The 18,605-nt window shown below is 41.0% G+C and overlaps 1 protein-coding gene across 7 annotated transcripts in view; it reads right to left on the bottom strand.

Moving 5' to 3' along the window:
- NAV3 (neuron navigator 3) overlaps positions 1 to 18,605 on the bottom strand; it is a 617,057-nt gene that overhangs the window by 74,608 nt on the left and 523,844 nt on the right. For all 7 annotated transcript variants that reach the window (XM_039914053.1, XM_029078987.2, XM_029078989.2 and 4 more), the window contains 3 exons: positions 12,326 to 12,486; positions 9,990 to 10,178; positions 7,685 to 7,737 (listed from right to left, as the gene is read on the bottom strand). In XM_039914053.1, the coding sequence (XP_039769987.1) occupies positions 7,685 to 7,737; positions 9,990 to 10,178; positions 12,326 to 12,486 (403 nt within the window). The remainder of the gene's footprint in view (positions 1 to 7,684; positions 7,738 to 9,989; positions 10,179 to 12,325; positions 12,487 to 18,605) is intronic.

The following is an 18,605-nucleotide window of genomic DNA, read 5'->3' as shown; positions in this document are numbered from 1 at the left end:
GATTCGAACCAAAGACCTCTGAATCCTAAGCCTGTAATTTGCCCAGGGTCACACAGCAGACAAGTGGAGGATCTAGAATTAGAACCCATGGCCTCTGACTCCCAAGCCTGTGCTCTTGCCATTAGGTGAGAATAGTGAAGTGTTTGTGCCTTGATCTGGGCACATTCAGTAGCTTTGAAGCAGAAGCATGCAGAAAGAGTGAAAGGAATTGATCTTTTCATGTTGAGGGGAAGCAAATGGAAAAAAACACCACCAAAACAGAACTAAATCAAGGCACAAACCCACATGAGGTCTTGAAAGACACAGAAAAAGAAACATAGAGAGACAGTGATCCATAGGGGAGAAAGACACTCCGACAAAGAGAGAGAAAGGAAAGCAAAGAACTGTAGATACAAAGATATTGTGAGACAGAAGGACAGGGAACCAAGGAGATTAAATCACAAAAGGGGAACATCCTAAAGGAAAAAAAGGCTGACATGGTGGATAAAGACGGGGATTGAGACCCCGAGATTCAGAAAGATAGAAGACTGATGAAATGACACTAAGAAAACTTGAAAGAGAATGGAAAATGGACTCAGAGAAGAAGGATAAAGAGAAAGTGACAGAAAGGGATGGTGTAAGAGATGAGTGAAGCTGAAAAAAGAAAAGAAATGGGGAAAGGAGTAAAGACAGAAGAAAGCAAAGTAATACATGAACAAAAAAATGAAAGTAATTCAAGGATCAGTTAGTCAATCAACGATATTTATTGAGTGCTTACTCTGCAGAGCACTCTACTCAGCAATGGGGGGGGGGAGTACAATACAACAGAGTTTCATTGTCATCTCCTGCCTTCAAGGAGGTTACAGTCTACAAGGGGAGGCAGACACTGAAACTAAAAGCAGGTAAGGGCAATAGTAGAGTTAAAGATATGTACATAGTACTGAGGGGCTGGGGTGAGGATCAAAATGCTTAAGGGGTACACAGACATGAGCACAGGTGATGACGAGAGGGAAGATTAAAGAAATGAGGAAGGAATAAATCAGGAAAGGGCTCCTGGAGGAGACGTGATTTCAGGAGGGCTGTGCTAGTGGAGAGAATGGTGGACTGTTGGCTATGAAGGAGGAGGGAGTTTAAGGCCAGAGAGAGACTGAAGGGAAATGGTTGGTGGTGGGCTAGATGGTATTGAGATACAGAGAGTAGGATGGACTTATGGGTGGTGGGAAAACAGAAGAAAGGCTGTGATTAAACAGGTAGGAGAAAGTGCAAAGGAATAAATAAGTAGGATAATAAACATAAAAAGACTAGTACAAAGGCTTAGATTTTAAAACTGCGAATATTTCATAGTTTCTGCTGATTGGATTTTTTTTCTGTTTCATATCCTCTTTTGTTTCCTTCACATCTGTCACTTACATTTTAAGCCTAATTGTATGCTTGTGATTTCATATTGTTCTTATGCTCCCAGCAAGGACTGTGCTGTTATAACCTCTTTAATATTGTTTTCTGGGCACAAAATTTGTTAAATATCAGTGATTAAAAATGTGTGAAATAGCAGCTACCTACACAGTAAATGGCTATAGCTTTTAATTCGCCTTCATTACCTCAAACACTTTAAAACCTTAATAGTTAATAAGGTGTTCAACAACTGAACCTATTTTCTAACCATAATATATCATCTCTCTCATTTTTGAATCTTCTTGCAGGCTCAATCTGCTATTCTAATTGTTCTAGAGAGATTATCACTAGGATGTTAGAAAGATTTCAACTATGCAGCACAAGGGAAATATTCTTCTTCTAGTGATTTGAGTTTTAGAAGCTGTGATATCATTATGTGATTTAAATTATTTTGAATTAATTTTACTCCTCTGAGATATGCCAGATATGGACTAGGGGATTTCGAGATGGTAAAGCAAGAATTAGAATAGTAGAAGTGTGTGTTACATAAAACATTGTATATCAACTACTGTAATCTGTTTCAAAGAGCTGTTTCAATCTTCAAACATTCAAAACAACACCGATTTGAAGGTTTCCCTGGTAATTGAACATAAAGTTGAATAGGTATTCCCTCCACTATTCCTGTGCAACCTCGAAAAGAAAAACCCTACTGTATATTATTGAACTTTCTTGTTTTAGCATCCATAAATATTAATGTTGATACCTTACTAGATGATATGTTAGCAATTAATTTTAATTCAATCAGTTCCAATTAAACAAAACCATAGGCTACGTTTTTTATCTAGTAGCTCTTGATTTATTAGTCAAAACGTAGTTAGCATATATTCAAGAAAACAGAAATGCACCTCACCCAATACCAAAGAAATACCTTAAAAACCTTAATTTTGCTATAAGTCTATAATTCACCATGTCAATGAGTAGAAGAATGTATTCATTTATTCATATTTGGAACTAAAGGTTTTGGGGTTTTTTTTAAATCTAAAATATATGGATAATGGAGGACAATAGACCAGTTTTATATGGCTAATTTGTAATACTACATTTAGAATGTGTGGGATAAAATCTAATTAATCTTCATGTAAGAACTGACTATTGACAACTGAAGAATATTTCAGTATCAATGATGTTTTAAAGAAATACCTAGGAATTTTTTTCAAGAGCTTCGTTCCAAATTGGAGGATTTTACAATAATTTTTTACCTGTCTTCAGTGCTGAAAAGCAGTGTAGCTTATAATTCACAATTTATTTTTTTCTCTCAAATTCAAATTTCTATTGAATTTAAAATCATCCATTTAATGCATCTAAGGCTAGTACTTATCATCTTTAGTTCTCCTCTCATTCTTATTCTAGCCACGTTCCTCTGCTTCTACCACAGAGTCTTTTAAATTTAGCTGGTTTGACCCTTCCCAAACCCTACCTTTAAACTCTCTTCTATTGGATTTTGCAAAACACCTCTTCTAACAGGATCATTTTCTCTTATGGTATCTTTATATTTCATCATTTCATCTTCAAATAATATATCAGATTACATATTTATACATATTCAATTTAATCTGCCAATACATACATATGTATTGGGAGATATATATATTATATATATATATATATATGTACGTATATATATATATATAATATATATATGTATCACTAAACCTCTATATTTCCTTATTTTTACAAGTATTCTCATTTTGACTCACATCTATGCCCACTACAATCCCCAGTCTTTGGCAGACTAACATTGACAAATTTGCAGTGAAAATACTACAATAAATAGCTACTGAGGCCAACCTTGTGGAGGTACAGTAAATATCAGGATAAATTTTTTATGAAGACCCAGCCTTTGTGACTCATTTTTCAATATTACTGCCACACTTTCTTAACAATCGGTTCTTTTAGATGGTTTTTCTTTCCTGGATGAGCGTTTTTGACCTTCTTCAAATGTCTGCCCTTATCATTCATTAAATCTTCTTACATAGCATCATGGAATCTATTTTCAACGTACTAACCACAGTGATACTTTTCCTGAATTTTTATATGACATATGATTTGTTTATAAAAAATTCAGATGTGTGTATGTCGAGTTCACTTGAGAAACAAGTCATGGCTTTTACATAATAGATTTAAGGACTCCTACCTGAATTCTTGCCTTTGTATATCAAAGGACAGTCAATCTCATCCAAGGAAGAACAAGAAGCCTTCCTTCCCCTAACAGGTTGTCCCAAGGTGACCGTGGGGTACCGACCATCTCAAGGTCAAATGCTATCTCGTGATCACCTGAGCCAGCAGGCAGAACTCGGAAGTGAGGGTGGGACACCACCCCCACAACCGAAACTGCCAGATTGACAGCCCAATCTGGGAATACAGAAGGTTCCCCTCGCCCCCGTGCCAATCAAATTAGGAATGGAGGAGGAGAGGAGGACAGAGATTGGATAAACTGAGGCTGGAAGCTGCAATGGCCTAAGGGCACAGACGATGGGTGGAGGAACTGGACCTGCAGCAGCCGGCTGCAGGTCGCCTCTGTCCAGAGTGTGAGAAGGCCAGTCTGCCTGTACCGAGTGAGGAGCCGTGGGATGGGTGAGTGTCCCATCCTGCTGAGCGCTCGTGGGGTTGGAAGCCAGATGCTTCACCATGGGTATGTAACGTTTAAATGGATTTGATGTCTAAGTGGGTGAATATGGTGGGAGCTAGCCGCCTCACTGAGTGCGAGTAGCACATAAGTGGATTTGATGTCTAAGGGGGTGCCTCCCGAGTGGGACGTGAATATGGTGGGAGCTAGCTGCCTCACCAAGTGCGAGTAACCATAAGTGGGTAATGCATAACTGGGTTTAACGCATAAGTGTATGTAACTCATTAATGTTTAAAGCATAAGTGTATTTAACGCAAAGGTGGATTCCTCTTGGGAGGGGCGAGCACATGGTGGGAGCCAGCCGCCTCATCACGTGGTGAGTAAATCATAAGTGGGCTCAGGTGTCCAACCACACGCAAGTAACATACCAGTGTATTCTCCCGTTAGGGAAACTTTAACACCATATTTCTCCCAAAAGGGAGGTCCCGATTGTCACATCTAAATAATTAATTCAATTCACCCCGCGGAATAAATTCTATATAAAACTCAGGTTTTCCATCCCCGGCCTCTCTCTCTCTCTCTCGCCGTGCCGATTCTGAAAGAACCTGTCCCCAGCGATGGATGACCCAGGTACATAATCAATATCCAATTGCTAAAGTCTGAAGGATCATATTAACGATTAATACCCTTTGGTCCTTCTTTGATTGCACTCCTCCTGTGGTAAGGACAGCTTGATTGGATGCTCAAGGTCCTCATCTTCTGATAGATTCCCACAGAGAGGATCTTATTGTTGGAAACATCTGCCTGTCTCCTGTTGAGCCTACCTACCTCTTCTCTGTCCCTTCCTCCAGGCTAAACTCCTTCCCAAATAATAATGATATTTGTTAAGCATTCACTGTGTCTGGCACTGTACTTCCACTCCCTTCTGTGTCATCCTGACTTGCTCCCTTTATTCATTACTTGTATCTATCCCAGTGATTAGAACGGTGCTCGGCACATAGTAAGCACTTAAATGCCATCATCATCATCATCATTATCAGCCCTCTTGCCGGCCCCACAGCACTACTGTACATATTGGTAATTTATTTGTTTGTGTTAATGTCTGTCTCACCATCTAGACTGTAAGCTCGTTGTGAGCAGGGTATGTTTCTGTTATATTGTTATAGTGTACTCTCCCAAGTGCTTAGTACAGTGCTCTGCACACAGTAAGGAGTCAATAAATATGACTGACTGACTGACAGTGGGGTGGCTACAAGCAAATTGAGTTGGACACAGTCCATGTTGCACATGGGGTTCACAGTCTTAATCCTCATTTGACAGATGAGGAAAATGAGACACAGGGAAATTAAATGACTTGTCCAAGGTCACACAGCAGACAAGTGGTAGAGCCAAGCTTAGAACCCAGGTCCTTTTGACTCCCAGGTCCATGTTCTATCCACTAGGTTACACTGCATGAATCTGCACTTAAATAGCTTGCTAAGAAACAGACTGACAAAATAAAGCAGCATGTTATCAGATTATCTTGGAAGAGGCTGTCATTTAGTCAGATCGATTCCCATAAAGACAGAATTGTTACGTGGAACTCCACTATCTCTCCTGACTGATTTCATTTCAGGAAGTCTACAATCTGAAACTCAAAATCACACTTCATTCTCATTAGACTTTAAGACTTCAAGCAAAAATGTTTCTGTGATCTATCCCTGTATTCGTTTATTCATATTTAGAGCAATTTTTTTTTAATCTAAAATACATGGATAATATATACAACCTCTCTCTCAAGAAAGAGGATTTAAGTTCCATGCTATCCGTAAAGAGCAAGATCTATTCTAGGTAATACGGACTGTATTCCTTCCAAGCCCTTGCCCTTTCATACAATTTCTTCAAACAATGAACTTCAAATAATAGAGGAAAAACAGTGTCAAACATCAATTAATCAGTATTGCTTCTAAAGGCCACAAAACTGAACTGGAATAAAAATGGACACTCCTATGAAACAAAGGTATGAAATACTGCTTAATCTCAGGATGTCTCTGAACGGGATAACATCAACACCTGTTTCTAAAAGAAAAATCACATGACAGGCAATAACATAGCAGGTAAACAGTGAATTTTATTGTAATATTTTGCTATCAGTTGACTGCCAGTTGATTCATGCACTGGGTTTTAATTGGGTGAGCGGGTGATAGTCGAAGCATTCTGACTGGTCCAGGATTCAAATGATAGAGAAGCTGCATGACCCAGTGGCTACAGCATGTGCCTGGTCTTCACGAGGCCTGGCACTGTAATATCGGCCCTCCTATTTATCTGCTGTGTGATCTCGGGAAAGTCATGTGACTTCTCTCTGCCTCAGTTTCCTCATCTGTAAAATGGTGGATTAAATACCTGTTCTCCTTCTCCCTTAGACTTTGAGTCAAAGTGAGTACAGGAAATGTTCCTGTTCCTTTTACACTGTATTTACCCCAGTGCTTAATACTGTGTTTGGTGCACAGTAAGTGCTTAACAAATGCTATAATTATATGATTATCATTATTTAGCTGTTGCTTGAGTATGTTGAGGGCTCATGACTGTTTCTCCCTGCCAGCCTGATCTACTCTTGATACTTCCTTGGGAAAAAGAAAGGGGTGAGGAAAGACCAAAATGGAATCATCCATTACCTGCATGGAGGAGGAGGTGGGAGATTAGTGGGGTGGTGTGTGGCACCAAGAATATTACTACTTAATTAATAGCTCATGAGTAGAGGTATCAAGCAGTTACTCTGTGACATGTACTTTATTAAGCATGGACTAAATACGGCAGATGTAAATTAGACACAGTTCCTGTCTCACATGGGGTTTACAGTCTAAACAGGAGGGAGAACAGGGATTAAATTTCTATTTTACAGATGATGATGATAATGATAACAATAATGATAATAATAATGATGGTATGTGCTAAGTGCTTACTATGTGCCAGGCTGCTAAGGTAGATACAAATTAATCAGGTTGGACACAGTGCCTGTCCCACATGGGGCTCACACTCTTAATCCCCATTTTATGGACAAGGTAACTGAGGCCCAGAAAGGTTGAGTGACTTGCCCAAGGTCACACAGCAGGCATGTGGCAGAACTGGGATTAGAACTCAGTCCTTCCTACTCCCAGGCCTGTGCTCTATCTGCTAAGCCATGCTGCTTCTCGCAGATGAGGAAAGTTAGGTACAGAGAAGTAAGGTGTTTCCCAAGGTCACACAGCAGGAAAGTGGCAGAGCTGGGAATAGAATCTGGGTCCCCTGGTTCTCTCCACTAGTCTACACTCTACTATTCTTGTAAGTGTTGGTCTGGTGCAGAAGACTCGATTGGCCCTCTGCAGATTTAGGGAGGTCACAAGAAAAATGTTATACTAGAAACATCCTTTCTTAGAACACACTTCACCACTGCAAGCTCAGATATCCAGTCAGAATCCAGTAGGTTTGAACACTCTCACCTTCAGTAAACATATTAGATTTAAAAATTATGCTAACCACATACTTGACTTTTTGTTATAAGCTAGGGCATCAGGTTAGCCCTTTCTCCACATCTGTCTTTCCTCTTAGGGTATAGAGAGGAGAAGGGAATTTAAGTCCATAGAATGGTTTGGGACCTTGTCTAATACTGACAACCCCAAACAAAGACAAGGAAAATACAAACATGAAACAGTGATGGTCAATACTCACGGTAGAGTAGAGGGATGAGGTACTGGAAACCAATGACAAGGAAGAGCCATGAACTGTAAAAATAGAATAAATCACAACAGCAAGCTTAGTTATAAAGAACCACTGGGAAATAATTCTGAATATCAGAAATTGAGACATGATGATGATGATGGTATTTGTTAAGCGCTTACTATGTGCCCAGTGTTGTTCTAAGCGCTAGGGTAGATACAAAGTAATCAGGTTGTCCCATTTGGGGCTCACAGTCTTAATCCCCATTTTACAGATGAGGTCACTGAGGTGCACAAAAGTTGTGACTGGCCCAAAGTCACACAATAAGTGGCAGAGCTGGGATTGGAATCCACGACCTGTGACTCCAAGCCCGTGCTCTTTCCACTAAGACATGCTGCTCCCACGTAATCTTAGTGAAGACATAATCTTCACTCTCTTCCACTATATTGAACCTCACATGCTTCATTTCACTGAGGTGACTTTTCTCATTTTCTCATTTTCATCCATCTCACCACATGCTCACACCCTCCTTTCTGGCCCCTTAATTTCTGGCTAACCACTGCTCTCCCCATCTTCAAAACCCTCTTGAAATCACATCTCTTCCAGTAAGCAGCCCATCCCTTATGAATGTCTCATCTCACCATTCTATATCTCCGCTAACTCTCAATTCACCACTAATACAATCACTTCAATACTTGGAACTCAAGTCCCTTAACTTTCCCCAATGCAGAGGAGTGCAGGATCAATAGTCCCCAGTGTACCAGAGGTGTACCGGAGCTGTAATTGCCAGTGAACAAGAGGTATGAAGGAGTAACAGTCCCCAGTGTATGGGAGGTGTTCATGAGTAATAGCATCCAATGTACAGGAGATGTGCAGAATCAGTAATCTTCAGAGAACAGTACGGGTGCAGAAGGAGTGGGGAAGTAATAAAACTCAGAATACAGTGGATGCATGGAAGCCAATCCCCTAGAGAGTGAATAATAATTAATAATCTTCATGGTATTTTTTAAGCGCTAAGTCCCAGGCCCCACACTAAGATCTTGGGGTGGATACAAGCAAATTGGGCTGGGTAGAGTCCCTGACCCTTGCGGGGCTTACAGTCCCAATCCCCATTTTACAGATGAGGTAACTGAGGCCCAGAGAAGTGAAATGACTTTCCCAAGGTTACAGAGCAGATAAGTGGTGGAGGCGGGATTAGAACCCATGACCTTCTGACTCCCAGGCTCGTGTTCTACCCATTAGGCCACGCTGCTTCTCTGAAGGCGCCACACAGCAGGCTCAGCTCTGGCCACCCCAGCTCAGAGGACCCCAGGTTCACCTCTGGAAAGGTGAACAGTGGGGAGAGTCCCCAGTTTTACAGGAGAGAAGCAGGGACTGCCCCCCCACGTCTTGTGCAACCCCAGGAAGGCCATAGCCTTTCAGCCACTAACTATAGAGATGTCACATGTGAGGTATTGGCCCCCACAAACTCCATTAACCTGGCCTATCTCCAGGCCTAACACACGGTGTCTGTTAATCAAATCCTCAGCTTAACCCTGAATGTTTCAAACTTCAGAACTTTTAAATGTTCCCCTGTAGACTTTGATTTTAGTATATCCTGTTATGATTTTTTTCTAGTTTTTGGCTCTAATTAAATCAACTCTGATCTTGTTTGGCTTGGGAATGGGGTTGAGTCTTGCTCCCTTGGGCCTACATGGAACTTTAAACTGCCTAACACCGAGGGTTTTTAATCCCGTATCTGTCTTGGATGATGTAGAACATATGCTAAATGCTCTTTGCATTTCATTTTTCAGGATCTCTCATTTATTTTCATTTAAACTCTTAAGCATCTGGTAAAAAACTCCTTATTTATAGCCAAAGAATCATTATGTATATTGCGTTCGAAAACATTAAAACCTTATAATAAAGATAATGGTGGTATTTGTCAAGCACTCACTATGTGTCAAGTACTATTCTAAGAGCTGGGGTAGATAAAAGCTAATCATATTGGGATACAGTCCCTGTCCCATACGGCACGGAGTTCACAGTCTTAATCCCCATTTTGTAGTTGAGATAACTGAGGCACAGAGAAGTGAAGTGACTTCACACAGCAGATAAGTTCAGAGCTAGGATTAGAACGCAGGTTCTTCTGACTCCCAAGTTCATGCTCTATTTACTAGCCCATGGCTGCTTCCCCATGTATTCAATCATCTGGCTATTCCCCAGCTGGAAATTATCGTCAGTAAGACTACTGCTGAATAGCAATTTATAGTTGCGAATCCTCCTTTTTGACATCTCTTGTAAGGTAAAAAAACACCGTTGAGATAGATGGTCCTACCTTCTTCCATACTGTCTCTGAACGATCCCGAATGACTGATTGCTCGTGGTCTCTCCTCTAAAGATGTAGCACTACCACCCAGCTGGGAATCATCGTATAGTTCGAACGAAGAGTCTTGTGCTGGGATGCTGTTTGAACGCATCATACTGGGTCCAGGTAGGTTAAATTGAGACAGATTAGTAGGACTCACTGAAAAAAAAAAGAATATCCCATTAAACTATTCCTTGAACTACAAAAGAAAATCTTTGTAAAATGAAGAGTGTGGCTTCACGCTAAATTAAATCGTGGTATTACAATTTTTGCACAATTAACCTGACCTTCATGGATGCAGAGTTTACCCTGCAAATTAGCTTAACTTTTGATGGACTCTAAACTATAAGCTCCTTGTGGCTGTGATTGTGCCTACCAACTCCACTGCACTGTACTGTCCCAGGGACTTAGTACGGTTCTCTGCACAGAGTAAGCTCTCAATAAATACCTCTGACTTACTGATTGATTAATGGAAGCCAACACCACTCCAGATTCATAGCCAAGTTCTACAACTCAGCCGTACACCATGGGAACCTCCTTATGAAATGCTATCATGCTATGCATGTGAACAATAAACTAGCAAGGATTCAGATCTCACACAGCAATGGCAAAAAAGGTGTGACAAGAAAAATTACCTAATTCTTGTGAACCCAAAGGACTGCAATATTCGCTGACAATCAATCTATAAATGGTATTGAGCACTTACTCTGTGCAGAGCACTAAGTGCTCAGGAAAGTATAATACAGTAGAGTTGGTAGTCATGATCAGCACTTAGTACAGTGCCTGGCACATAGTAGGAACTTAAATTCCATAATTATTACTATTATCCATGTCGATGGGGAGGTTACAGTCTACAGGGGAGCAAAATCCATAATTCCAGGAATATCTGTGATGTTATCATAACCATTTACAGCTGTCCTCTGGGTTTCAGACAAATGTTCAAAATATTTATTTATATTAATGTCTGTCTTCTCCTCTAGACTATAAGCTTGTTGTGGGCAGGGAATGTGTCTAATGTTATACTATACTTTCCCAAGAGCTTAGTACAGGGGTCTGTACACAGCAAGCATTCAATAAATATGATTGAATGAATGAATGAATGTATGCGGTCTTCTCATCCATAGCTTATGTGGAACCAAAGCCCCAGGTCCTGATTCTTCCAGCTGTAGGCCTCCAGATAGCCATTCCCATGTGGGATGACCACTGAAGGATGGTAGCTCTTTCCTGCAGGACCGTACCAGCGTCCTGTTGTTTCCCAAAGCAACGACCCAGACGTTGCACCATCATAAAAAGTGGGGAGCTGTTGGAAAACCATCATCGTCAATGGTACTTATTAAGCACTTACTGTGCACATAGCACAGTATTGAGCGTTTGGGAGAATACAATTACAACATAGTCAATAGACACATTCCCTACTCACTGTGAGCCTGCAGTCTATGTGCCTTAACCCGTCAGCCAGGAAGAGTGAGATAGGTGTGTGGAATGTCCATTCCTTGATCCACCCTAATCCACCGGGAACCCTGCTCTGGATTTTTTGCCCTGGGACCATGAGAAGATTAGATTCCAACAGAAAGAGATCTCTGCAGTAGAACTAAGCGTGATTTTCCAGTCAGGTTATTTCAACTCAGTCTCCCAAGACAGACCACAGTACCACCACTCAGTAGGGTATTCAGTGATGAAATAAAATATACTTCTCAAAGAACATTCCATCATGTAATTAGTGTCTTATCATTAATAACGAACTATAAACACTTTATATTGCTATCATACATGAAAAGAGGAAAGACATATTTTCTGCTCATAGCTCTAGGCAGCTCAGATTGTCCACTATGAACTCAAATAAAATCTTTTCCAGTAATACTCATTCATTCCATTAGAGTATCAGAACAATAACATATGTACATATCCTGAACTGTTGCTGTTAAAAAGAGGCATCAATACAACTTCTTACATCATAGGAAAACATTTTATGAAAGAAGCTACATAAATAGAAACCATTTTACTAAACTCAACATTTACAAAAGGACATCATCTGATTCAAATTTCCTTTTATAAATGATTGCTTTAATGCAAGGTGAGTGCAAATTCAGAGGTTTCCATACACATATCTCAAACAGCAGAATAGCATTTGGTCAATTGTCTTTTGATCAGAGCCACAAAATAGTCAATGCTGAATTATTTTGAAGAAAATCACTGAAGAATACCTTATTTAAATATCCCATAGGGTGATCAGTACAATTTAGGAGTTGATTGTAGGTAAGCAATTTGAGTTGGGTAAAAGTGAACAAATATGTGAAGCATTTTACCTAAATTGGAAAAATGGTATTTTCCTGTGGCAGAGGATGACATAGCAGAAGGGGAAATGAGAGGAGATTGACTCCCAGTATCCTGCAGGCCTCCAGTCGAGTGAGAACGCAACCACTCCTTTCCTTCCTCTTGACTGCTTTGCCGGGACGACGGGGTGTATCTGAAAAATACCACAGCTGGGACATTTAAATCCACCTACGAGTCCAGGCTGCATCAAGCAACGGAAAACCATCAAGTGCCTTTTCATATTCAAAAGAACAAAATTCTCCAACAGATTGAATCTAATTATAATCACTCCGTTCTTACAGCTGATTTAGCACCATCTGCCTGAATCTCCAAGGGAAAAGGAGAATTCTTGTGGAGGAAATGGAAATTCTGCTTCGGTGAGATAGGGAGTTAGAAAATCGTTTAAGAAGAGGGCGGCTGAGTTAATCAAAGAAGCATCAGGAGGCTCAGTGGTTCGGTGAGACAAGGCCTATCTTCGGGCTTTAAATAATGGACTCCATTACAGAGTAGAAGCCAGGAAAGGTGGGCAACTGTGTACAGAGAAATCATGTGCCACCACCACTATTGTACCAGAACACAGCAAAGATTGTCGACTGTGAAGAAAGAGAAAAGGAGCTTTCTGCTGAAATAATGGATTGCTGAGCTCAAATGTTACATTTGCTTTCCAAAATGCCACTGGCCATGTGGCCAAACCCAAATGGTGGTAATTGTTAAGCGCTTACTGTATGTCAGACACTGTACTAAGCTCTGAGACTGACATAAGGAAATTGGGTTGGACACAGTGCCTGTCCCTCATGGGGCTCACAGTCTAAATCCCCATAGATGAAGTAACTGAGGCTCAGAGAAGTGAAGTGACTTGCCCAAGGTCACCGAGAAGACAAGTGGCCAAGCTGGCATTAGAACCCAGTTCCTTCTGACTCCCAGGCCCATGCTCTATTCACTAGGCCATGCTGTTTCTCTAATGGTGAGAGAATAGCATCACTTAATATGAAACAAACCATCAGCTATGAAAATTTGGGAAATGAATTCATTCCTCAACTGCTCTGCCTATACAAATGTGCCTAATCTTCTGTGCCTCAGAGAAAGATGCTTGACCAAACATACTTATCTGCCATTCCAACTGTGCAGTGGTGAGCGCTTTGGCACCACTAGGGTCTACAGTTATCGGTGGAACATAGATTTAATGTACCCAGAAAGGTGCTGTGCTAATTTAACTCTGCTTTGGTTGAATACAAGTTGAATATAACACTAACATAAAGCACTTACTTTGCCTTCAATAGGATTAATCATGGGGCATTTTACAGAGATCGTTTCGCCTCTCCACCCCAAAGTAGAGATAGGAGTTGACTGTGAACCAAATTCTCTTCTGAAAAAGGTTCTGAAAATTAAACATTATATGTTCTCCAGAAATTATCTGAGTTTTGGGAAAAAATGTTGACAGAAACACACATAGTCCAAACTGATTAATCTCCCTGTTATTTCTTTTTAAATCTAGAATTTCATGAATTTACTTTTCTTAGTTCAAGAAGACAGCTTTTCCTCTACGACTGGGGCTGCATTCTAGCTAAAACCCACAAAGAGGACAAGTCACACTGTGAACTCATCATATCTTTCCCAGCAGGTGTGTCTATGGCCTTATTATCTTATACCTAACACTAGCATTTTATACAATGCTGGGGTAGACACAAGACAATCAGTTCAGAAACAGTCTGATTATTTTTATGATGTATTTTTGTGATATTTAAGTGCTTTCTATGTCCCATGCACTGTAGAGATTCTTTTTTCAGATACCGCATTGTCCTGCAGTCAAGCAGGGTGTTGTCAGAAAAATGTTCCCTTATTTCAGACCAGTGTTCTAACTAAACTTCAAGTTGTGGCTGAACTGAGTGCATCCTTCAAACAACAATTTTCCCCAGTTGCAGGAGCATCTCCAAATTACTTATTCATGTCTCTTATATTCATCTATTCTTACTTAGATTTCCTGGAGAGACATTCCCTGACCTCAGTGAGCTTACAGAATAGAGGGAGCTTACAGTCCAGAGGGATAAATAAGATTCAAACACACAGAGTTCAGTGGGGAAGCTCTGGCCCAAAGACTGGTGTAGCATGTTGACCTATGACTAAAGACCAGTAAGAATCAAGAAGCTCATTTCATCTAAATACCAGGTGCTGTGGTTAAAATAATAATAATTATAATGATGAAAGAGAAGGTGACAGAGCCATCAAGGGTCCAGTGCAAATGCAGTGGTTGTGCTGAGAGAAATATATTTCCAAATCCCTATTTGGTTTGTATTATTTCTGTCAAGCTGAATGCTGTTAAAACGCAGAAGAACATGGCGTATATTAAGCTAGTCAGTTTTACAAATTGCTATGCAAATTCTCTCTTCAAGCGATGTAGAAAACAATCCATTGTCCAACATATGCATTGGTCAAGGGTTGTCAGATATCTGTAATTCACACAGATGTAGGCTCCTTTTCTGAGTCAACTGACCATCTGGTGTCTATTCTGATCAACTAATGATTCCAGCCTGTAGTTGTTAAATAAAATCAAAATGAGCTTTCAGTCACATTGATTGTTATGGCTTTCACATAGGGTCAACTGAGCCACATGCTGAATTTGACATTTCTCAGAGATTCTTTGTCCACCAACCTGATTCCACAATAACTGCTGGTGCATGCTGCATTTCCCATTTCCAACCATGGCCTTCCCAGTTTAGTATTATTTTTTCATTATTTTTTTTCTTAACCTCAGGAAGCAGCAGTGCAGTGGGAAGGAGGCAGATGGGAATAATTTTATGAGCAGAATGGTACGCTAAAAAGACTACTGAGAAAGAAGAGTCTTTTAGACATGGAAAAGCTTTAAATTGCAGGAGGAATATTCTAACTTACAATACTGTTCATCAAGTATATTTGAAAATGGAACTTTCTGCCTGATAAGCCTGAAACCCTATCTTTCTATAGAGGTGATTTGTTACTTTAGAGTTTGAGAACTCCTTGGGAAAATTGTTTTCTCCAGACTCTGCTTCACCAAATGTTTAAAGTACAGTTTGTATGGGTTATACAGAAAGATCTACAAAGCAAAAATCAGATCTTCTGGATATGACTGTCCAAAATGAGGTAACTTGGAAATCCACCAGCCTGTCAATTTCTGACTAATCTATACATACCAAAGTCAAAAGACATTATTAGGAGTATACAGTCTACTGTATCAACCCAGATTAGAAACCATCTCTCCCTCTGAAAGGAATAGTTTATAGTTTAATAGTTTTATGTGACTTATAACTCCCTAGACATACATACTATACAATAGAGACATGAGAAGGATTTTTTTTTTCCTTAGGGAAACATCACTCATGACCATATAGGAAAAATCAGGTCTACAGGAAATGACAGACCAAAATTAAATAACTGAGAAATCCACTAGGCTATTAATTTCTGATTAATCTATAAAGACCAACATCAGAAGATATTATTTGGTGTGCATACTCCATTACACAGCATAAGATCAAGGAATAAGCTGGTCTAGTGGATAGAGCTTGGGCGTCAATGGGATCTGGGTTCTAACCTCGATTCTGCCAGTCATCTGCTGTGTGTCCTTGGGCAAGTCACTTAACTCCTCTATGCCCCAATTACCTAATCTGTAAAATGGATATTGAACCTGTGCACTCCATGTGGATAAAGGACTCTGTCCAACCTGCTTAGCTTGTTTTCTACCCCAACTCCTAGAACATTATTTGACACATAGTAAGCTCTTAACAAATATCATTATCATTATTATTATTAGAAGTTTTGCAAAGTATTTATGCCAAAATGCTAAATAGCATGTCTCTGAATTCTCTGATAGACCGAGAGGTGATCCAGCACAGCCACTCCATAGCCTCTCCCACTACACTTCCAAATGTGACATTCAGTCCACTCCCTCAGCTCCCACCTCCACTCACAGTGGTATGATCGGGATGGTTCCCGAGGGAGGCTGTTGATGCCCCAATTCCTTCTCCTTGGGTAATGTCTCTGCTTCTATTACCACCCTTATTCTGCATATCCTCTCCCCAGGACTGGATTTACTCCTTACCCTGCATAACACACAAGTTATAATGCTGCTCAGTTTAAATGGGGAAAATGAATCCGATTAGAAATCCTAAACTGGACATAAGGTCACTGCACAGCATAACATCAGGGAAGCAGCATGACATAGTGGCTACAGCACAGGTCTGGTAGTCAGAAGGGCATGGGTTCTAATCCGACTCCCCCACTTGATGCTGTGTGACCTTGGGCAAGTCACTTCACTCGGCCTCAGTTATCTCAGCTACAAAATGGGGATTGAGACTGTGAGCCCCTTGTGGGACAGGGACTGTGTCCAACCTGATTTGCTTGTATTCATCCCAGCGCTTAGAACAGTGCCTGGCACAAAGTATGCACTTAATAAATACCATAATTATTATAAGGTAATTATTATGGGAAGCAGCGTGGCTTAGTGAAAAGATCCCGGGCTTGGGAGTCAGATGACATGGGTTCTAATTCCGGCTCTGCCATTTGTCTGCTGTTTGACCTAGGGCAAGCTGCTTAACTTCTCTATGCCTCAGTTACCTCATTTGTAAAGCGGGGATTAAAACTGTGAGCCCCACGTGGGACAACCTGATTACCTTATATCCACCCCAGCACTTAGAACAGTGCTCGGCACATAGTAACTGTTTAACAAATACCATCATTATTATTATTATAATGTTGGTATTTGTTAAGTGCTTCCTATGTGCTGAGCACTGTTCTAAGCGCTGGGGGAGATACAGGGTAATCAGGTTGTCCCAGATGACGCTCACAGTCTTAATCCCCATTTTACAGATGAGGTCACTGAGGCCCAGAGAATTTAAGTGACTTGTCCACAGTCACACAGCTGACAAGTGGCAGAGTGAGGATTCGAACCCAGGACCTCTGACTCCCAAGCCCGGGCTCTTTCCACTGAGCCACGCTGCTTCTCTCAAGGGCACCATTATAAGAGCACCATTATAAGAGCACCATTATAAGGGCACCATTTCCACTGCTTGTCCTTCTCTAAGCCCTCCTTGGTTTGGCCCTATTTCCCAGGATTTGGCATCCTCCCAAAGTGTGACTGTAAACCAAGACAAAGTGAGTGGGGAAACACTGGTGTGTACTCCTCACCAGAAAGAACATCACAGGGAGCCAGCTTTGGCCAGTATTGCAGTAAAAGGGGTTACTCTGTCAGGTATTTGTTTTTAGCCCAAACTTTCAGTGTTCATACACAAATGTTCGCTGCTCTCCAACTACAACCCAGCCCACACACTTGGCTCCTCTAATACCAACCTACTCACTGTACCTCAATCTAGTCCAAATCTCTGCCAACCTCTCACCCACATCCTGCCTCTGAGCCTGGAACACCCTCCCTCCTCAAAACTGACAGAGGATCACTCTCTCCACCTTCAAAGGCCTACGGAAGGCACATCTCCCAGAGGCTTTCCCTGACTAAGGCCTCATTTCCTCTTCTGCCACTCCCCGCTGAGCTGTCACCCTTGCACTTGAATTTGCTTCCTTTATTCACCTCTCCCTCAGCCCCACAGCACTTATGTACATACTTACAATTTATTTATTTATGTTAATGTCTGTTTCCCTGCTCTAGACTGTAAACTCAATAAGGGCAGGAAACGTGTACCAACTGTTATACTGTCTTACTGTACTCTTCCAAGGGCTTAATACTATGATATGCACAAAGGAAATGCTCAATATATATGTATTGATTGGTTGAAGATAAAAAAAACCAGCCAGGTTTCATCTCCAGCGTGGCTCACTGGAAAGAGCACGGGCTTTGGAGTCAGAGGTCATGGGTTCAAACCCCGGCTCTGCCACTTGCCAGCTGTGTGACTTTGGGCAAGTCACTTAACTTCTCGGTGCCTCAGTTCCCTCATCTGTAAAAATGGGGATTAAGACTGTGAGCCCCACGTGGGACAACCTGATTCCCCTGTGTCTACCCCAGCGCTTAGAACAGTGCTCGGCACATAGTAAGCGCTTAACAAATACCAACATTATTATTATTATTATTATTATCTCCTCTATCTCTTAATGCTAACATGGTTCCAAAAGCCAAAGCTGGATATCCCCTTAATCCTCCTTGCAGATGGTACAGTGTTAGAAAGCTAGGAAAGCAGCATAGACTAGTGGATAGAGCACAAGCCTGGGAGTCACAAGAGCCTGGTTTTAGACCCGGGTCTACCACTTGTCTGCTGTGTGACCTTGGGCAAGTCATTTCACTTTTTGTGCCGC

Source organism: Ornithorhynchus anatinus, chromosome 14, assembly GCF_004115215.2.
Source record: "Ornithorhynchus anatinus isolate Pmale09 chromosome 14, mOrnAna1.pri.v4, whole genome shotgun sequence".
In the NCBI taxonomy this organism is placed as follows: Eukaryota; Metazoa; Chordata; class Mammalia; order Monotremata; family Ornithorhynchidae; genus Ornithorhynchus; species Ornithorhynchus anatinus.
The sequence above is the reverse complement of the archived record's forward strand: the minus strand, read 5'-3'. Positions and strand labels throughout refer to the sequence as shown.